We start from the raw sequence: 7,052 nt of genomic DNA, 5'->3' as shown, positions 1-7,052 counted from the left end.
ACAACTGCAAGTGGTGGGAACAAACACGCGTGTAGGTATTTTCGAATCGTGGTCGCATCCACGAGTAAAAAGGGGTACAAAGATATTGCTCTAAGTCTAAAGTATTATCCATGTGACCTGGAAGAGTTTCTGCCTGAGAAACTTATTATTAATTTTTTTGCACTTCTGAAAACAGCGAATTTAAATGTTTAGGCTTATTAATAAAAATAATTTTGGATTGTGAATGTCTCTTTGTTTGATGATTTCTGATTGATGCGATGATTCATAATTGAGCGAGGGGTCATCTGATTTCGACAATGGGACGGGGAATGTTGAATTCAATAGTTTTACTCTGAGTTGAAAACGAAATTTTAAACAAAAAAATTGAATGTGGAGGTGTCGTTAAGATCTTTGCTTTGTCCGAATGTCATAGATAGAAAACCTGAAACATATAAGTAAATATTTCTGTATGCATTTGTTCATCTATTTCAATATTAGAGTCTTGGATACTTATACCTGCCAGCAAAAATGTCTTCTCTTTGCCGGGTATTAAATTGTACGGCGGCTTGGCTGTTACATCCCCATTTATTCAGTTTTCGCATTATCGACCAATCGTACCATATCGTAGCCATTTTTCTCTCACTCAATTTCCTGACATATTTACCTTTTTTAATTGATTTGCGTATATGATGTATTGTTTATTTGATCCTTTATTTGAAAAGTAAGACAAAATCACATAAAAAACATTTGAAAGGTAAAAAAAAAGAATAATGAATGAGGCTAGATCTGACGTAATCAAGTTGCTATCACATGGCTACTGTGGCGAATACAAATACATTTCATGGAATGTTTTCCATGAGATGACAAGCCTGTGACTTTCCAAATGCAGTCCGTGCGATATTTCAATTGTCGTCTGCTACCCATAATTTATTTGTATAAAACTCAAAATCACGATCGTACAAAAAAGTTGTCAAGTGTCATGACATGAAAACATTCGTCTAGGACTATAGGGCTAGGATTTGTTTGATTCAGTGGGGTCTGACTAATATCCATGTTGAGCAAAATGTTTGCGTCACAATCGCAGTACAGGAAGTGAAAATGTTGATTCTTATCGTCATTACACCAATGTAAGTGATGGCTAGGTTTTTCTCTAAATACAGAAATCAGAACGCTTATTGTCGGCTATAATGTAATATCTGCATAGTGATCAGGGCTGTGGCTTCGTCAAAAATTTACATTCAACTCCAAGACCTTACTCCGGCGATAGTGACAACTGACAACCAAATAAATATTGTATATATTATGATGTGGACAATCTAGCAATATTGTTGCAGCCTCTGTGTGACATCTCGACTGTACAATATCACAGGAAATGCTCTTGCATATTTACCTCAATCGGTGGGTCATAAACCGTAATTACTAAATGAATCATTTGCTTGCTTCATAGTAAATAGGAGAATTAGTGTTTTTTTATTGGGTATGTTATAAAATATTAGTACAACAACTATTTTTAAAGAAGCGTATTATGAACTCGCTTGAAAACTTTTTATCTAAATGACTAACCAGACTTACGCATATATATAAGCGTTGTTTCGATCACATTAGCATATATATGAAGCTACGTAAAGAAAGCGTGGGTAATTATAATTGTTTCTATTTTCTATATCTATTGTTACAATGTTTTCTATGACGCTTTATTAGTTCCGTGGGTGGATAAGGATATATACATATTTAGGCCTACATAGCAGCTATGTCAGCAATCGGACTCTATCTAACCTATTAGATAATAGTGGGTAGTATTTTAACAATAGGACGAGAAGGGTCAGCGTCATAAATAGGTGAATGTTGTTTTCAATTATTTAAAAGTTCATCGACTTGAAACCACGTAAAACTGTTCGTCACGATGATTGTTTTTTAAAATATTCAGTGTAATTTAGAGAGATGGAAAAGTAATGGTGTTGCTGCGGACTTACATTCCAAACATTTACCCGTAAAACCAGCAAATTCGTCATAAATGTCAGCTCATGGGGTTTTGTTTGTAAAACACTTATGGTACGGAATTTTTGCAACATTTCGATAAAACCGGTACATAAAGTCATCATCTTTATTAAATCAATGGACTAAATATATACGTTAAAATATAACATCGTTTGAAATCGGGTTAAAATAATTCATGTATATTTACTGCACTTTTAAGAGCCTTTTTTACTGGTTGAAAACGAAAATAAGTTGTATTTTTAATCAAGGATGCAAGATTTGGTAATATGTTTAGGCAAATTGTCTTGAGTTAGTCATAAAGTTAGACCATTTCTAAAATAAAATACAAGAATAGCAATACGGTAGATAGTAAACAGCATATAGGATAGAAGTTTGTGTTATTGCATGGGCGTACCCAAGTTCTGTCAAGTATGGATCGTTTCACGTTTGATATAATTTAACAAAAAAAAATTGCTCAAGGCCACGTCACGCGCACGCACTCAGCATGAAGGAGACTCATCTTTGGACAAAGTTACGAACCACCACTGAAGTGCCGAGAGCTACTCGACTTATAAAGAGAAAGAGAGAGACTATAAAAAATTCATGGTATATACTCCACAAAACAAGTTTGAATACACTTTCTCAATTTGCTACTTAAAAAAGGGGTCGAACTCAAGAACGAGGATCGTATTAGTTTTTGATCGCAAATGGTATTTTTTAACGAATTGAAAGACAAATTTGTAATACAAATTCTGCGAAAGATTTGAAATCCACAAATTACAGTCAGGTCTTGCAACATAGTGAGCAAAGCCATTAGATACGTTTTGTGCGACTAGTGCCCATGACTAATATATTGCAACTGCGTCCATCACATTAATTGTGCGTAATCAGCTGTTGGAGGTCGTCACTTGATTTTTAAGAAGCACCTGGTGTGCCTCATATTACGACTCGTGATTTCTCAAAATGTTTAGTCATATTTGTAGATTTATATTAGGATTCCACTTTCATTAAAGTATTAATAGGTTTAGTTTTTGATGGAGAGGATGCAAAAAACTTTTCTTGAATTAGACTATTGTTTTACGCAAAGCAAAAAATTAGAATGTTTTCGGTAGCTAAAATAGTACATTTTTTTATTATTTTGCAACAGAAATCTAGTAACTATTAATTGAGTGCAATTATGAATAAAACTAATGATTCTATTGTGCACGAATTACAACTTCCTAACCTTATAGTGAATTCTGTTTTGACCGTTGTTTCGTTATACCTACTCGTTGCGTTTTCTTTCTTTGAATACACAACACGGTACTGGAATGGGGTTGGGACCGATGAGCGACATAACAAAATCGCGAGGTAGGTCATTTTATTATTGTTTCTTCAATCACTAAAAGGTGAAACGTAGTGTTTTTAGCTATTAACGTAAAAGTCTTCGTTCTCATGCGCAGGTCGGATGCCGGTCCGGGTATATTCCATGATGCCCGGCGCCCGTCGTAGCATATATATAGCACTGACATGGGCGAACTACGGCCAACAGGCCAAATCCAGCCCGCTGAGTAATTCAATCTGAGGCTGCCACAACCTAACTAAAACCAAATTTTGATGTTTCAGCTAAAAAAAATTCTCAAAGAATTTGTTGAGATTAAATTTAGTTTTGGCGCGAGGCTTATTGTTTTCCAGTTTTGCTTTTGTAACACTGTGAATATTGTTCATTAATGTAACATTTTACGTCGCACTTACATTTTTAGTTTTTGGTCCAAAAACCTTGTCCACTCCTGAATAGCATATTATTGTGCTCAAGCTACTCTTTTTATCCAACACATTTTCTGTACATTTTGCAGGATTTTGCGTATACTCTGCATCGTCGGCATATCTTTTGCATTTATGCATTATGTATGTGAATTGATAGCACCATTCATGGTGGATGCTTCCGCCTGTCAAAGCATGAACATCATGTGGCTCCTAACGTACGCATTGGGAATTTTAACAGCCTATGTATTTTTGTGGCAACGACAGCACTGCTTATATGAAGGGCCTGCACTGAAGCATCTATTAAATGGGTGCGTTTTTCATAAAAATTTATTAATGAATAGTTTCATCCGCTTTAGGCATTTTTCTGTTGTTTTATGGAATGCAGTTTGAAAGTACGTGTAGACACAGCCGCTTTAAGATGTATTTCGGCCCGAGGTTTAAGAGAAGTTGGTGTTGTCTGCATAAGTTTGGGCTATATCATAAACTTTGTATGTAGTGATTTGAACGTCATATTTGCAAGAATAGTTAAAACTTTTGAATTAATTGCGTTATTACTTATCGATTTTAATTAGTAAGTATGTTGATAGGTATTTGTCTGTCTGTCTGTTAGATGCACGCGATATCTCACGAAAGCGAGACTGAATCTGCTCCAGATTTTGCATGTGCATTCACCATATCTCGGACCGAAAGCCTATTAATTTTGGGCAAATTATGTCGTTTAATTAGCGAGGTATTAATTAATTAGTGATGGACCCAAGGTGTCACTATGGAGTAAGAGCGCTGTTTTGGGGGATCCCCTAACTTTCGATCGATACGTCTTCGGTCTCTGACCGATATTCTTTTTTCAACTTTGTTCTGTAGGCCAGCGTTTCCCAAACTTGTTGTTCGTGCGCGCCAAATTATCAGGGAAAAAACTCACGGCACACTTACACGGAAAAAATTGCCCTTAAATACAACTCAATTTTGTGACCGTTCATGTGTAGCCTACTTTATGTCTTTCAAAGTTTGTAAACATGTAGGCCTGGGGAAAATAAAGGCAAAAGATCGACTTCTGACTGATTTTCCTTAGGAATACTAAAAAATCATTCATGTTCGCTAAACTCGCTTTGACGATAAATATACTGCAGCTCGCGAAATTGCAGCAAGTAGTGTCTACCTCTGTCACGTAACAATAGAGGCAAACACTTCGTGATGTGGAGAGTGAACGTAAACGACATAGAACAATAGAATGAGTTCATTTCATACAAAGCTTTAAAATAAGAAACAATAACTAATGTAACGAGAATATCGGTCAGAGACCGTAGACTTATCGATCGAAAGTTAGGGGATCCCAAAAACAGCGCTCTTACTTCCTAGTGACACCTCGTGCCCCATCAGTAATTAATTGATAACTCGCTAATTATACGACATAATTCGCCCAAAATCAATAGGCTTCTGGTACGAGATATGATGAATGCACATGCAAAATCTGCAGGAGATCCAATCTTCTTTTCGTGAGATATCGCGTGCATCTAACAGAGAGACAAATACCTATCAACATACTTACCGATTAAAATCGATAAGTAATAAAAACAATATGTAATATATTCAATCATATATTAGTTATGTTTGACATAATTCTGTTGAATACAAATCGTCGCGGCGCATCAGTTTATTGTTGGATTTTAATCTTGATTCGCGAGCTTACATTTATACTATACAATTAGCGAATTGGCAAAATTGCACGAACTGCTCGAACTACTGCTTGATATTACAACGATGCGACAAAACAACATCAATGATTTTCTTCATTAAGAAAATTCAATTTTATTTTTTCAGATACATCAAAGCCCTCAGCTGGATTGTCCTAGGATTTCTGATTTTGAGCGCGGTCATGGTGTTTCTCGCTGGATCGAGAATGATTGCCTTTTCTGGTTGTAACCACAGTACCGATTCTCAAAAACTGAAACTGTATGAAACAATCCTTGCTATAACCCTCCTGACATTAACTATCTTGGGACAAGCTCAACTTCTCGTGTTGTTCATAATACCGCTTCGTAGTCACACTTCCAAGATTAAAAAATCCGTTAACAGTGCTCAAAGAGAAACTTCAGAGTCTACCACGACTGCACCAGAACCAGATAACCGTCGGAGAGCAAATACCAACTCGTCTCCGACTACAAGAAAAAGTATACGAAGAAAAGAGAGTTCAAATGCCAGCATAATATCTCTGGTAAAACGGTGTTTAATTCTGTCATCTATCTGTATGGTTGGTGACGTAATTGCCGCAGCGGTTACCATTTTAGAAGAAAATGCAGCCGGTAAGTTGGCTTATGATATCAATCTTATCGTCAACATTTTGTGCTGCCTTGGAAGTTTTAAGACTTGGACTAGTATGGTGTTTCCATGGAAAAGAACGAGAAGAGCCCAAAAGACGAGGGAAAGAATTGTGAGTGTGCGATATCTTCATGCAGATACTGAAACATTTTCTATTTAACCGTAACAGGTAAATCGATTAAATGCGCGTGAATACTTTTGTAAAACCCCTAAGAAGGTAGAAAACTTTTCGCAATTCCCCTTTTAACGTAACTACAATACTATTGTAACATATATATAATAGGCCTATGACTTAAAAAGCGATGGCCCGCAACTCACGGGCACGCGTATCCTAATTCTCAATACCAGTAGTCGGTTGATATTCGCAAAGTTCATCAATGCCTCAGTGAAAAATGTTATTGTAATCTCAGGCAAGTTCACTCGTTTAAATGAGGTATAAGTAAAAGTCGACAAATAAGCTTTCTAATTAAACAGAATATGGAGATCTTTCATACATCAAACAGAAAAATTACTTCATACTAACGTATTTTCAGTTGTAGCTTCATTATCTTTTATAAAAATTTATATTACAGAATACTATACCTAACTACTCAAGCTACCAAGCGTAAAACAGACCAGGGAAGAGCGAAATACGAACCAGTCGGCAACACCTACGTGAATAGCCCCTTGCCAGATTTCTGAAGAAATTCGTCTATTTCACAGGATTTATTCAAAACTATGATATCCACAAAAGACCCTTAGTGGTGTGTTTGTCCGATGATACTTAGAATACACATGTCTATTTTTTTAAATTCAGTCACACAAGAACAAATAATGACTATCTGTGATTTTATTTTATATTTCATGCTTTTAACTATATTGAACACAAACTTGATATTTCTTGAAAATGAACTAACCGCCGTATTATGTGACTTAGAGGGTCATTCTCTGTGATGTGACCATTACATATGCAAATACAATAAAATTTACGAAACTGCTTGATTTATTGAGTAGGCCTATATATTCTATACAGTTGTTGATATTTGGTTTTGACA

At 35.8% G+C, this 7,052-nt stretch overlaps 1 protein-coding gene across 2 annotated transcripts; it reads left to right on the top strand.

Moving 5' to 3' along the window:
• Positions 1-3,107: 3,107 nt before the first annotated feature.
• Positions 3,108-6,981, top strand: LOC120333269 (uncharacterized). 2 transcript variants are annotated; one of them, XM_039400663.2, is made up of 4 exons: positions 3,108-3,306; positions 3,792-4,010; positions 5,521-6,130; positions 6,591-6,981. In XM_039400663.2, exons 1-4 carry the CDS (start codon positions 3,134-3,136, stop codon positions 6,624-6,626), a joined length of 1,038 nt encoding a protein of 345 aa, XP_039256597.2. In that variant the 5' UTR covers positions 3,108-3,133; the 3' UTR covers positions 6,627-6,981. The 2 variants fall into 2 exon arrangements, with proteins under 2 accessions (XP_039256597.2, XP_039256596.2); XM_039400662.2 differs by having other exon boundaries at positions 5,521-6,187.
• Positions 6,982-7,052: the final 71 nt, after the last annotated feature.

Source organism: Styela clava, chromosome 13 (genome assembly GCF_964204865.1).
Source record: "Styela clava chromosome 13, kaStyClav1.hap1.2, whole genome shotgun sequence".
NCBI lineage: Eukaryota > Metazoa > Chordata > Ascidiacea > Stolidobranchia > Styelidae > Styela > Styela clava.
This window is presented reverse-complemented; position numbering and strand designations above follow the sequence as displayed.

Coding starts and splice junctions, on each gene's coding strand:
- LOC120333269 (XM_039400662.2), top strand. CDS start 3,134: ATGAATAAAACTAATGATTCTATTGTGCACGAATTACAACTTCCTAAC. Junction 3,307..3,791: donor CGACATAACAAAATCGCGAG/GTAGGTCATTTT, acceptor TACATTTTGCAG/GATTTTGCGTATACTCTGCA. Junction 4,011..5,520: donor CTGAAGCATCTATTAAATGG/GTGCGTTTTTCA, acceptor TTATTTTTTCAG/ATACATCAAAGCCCTCAGCT.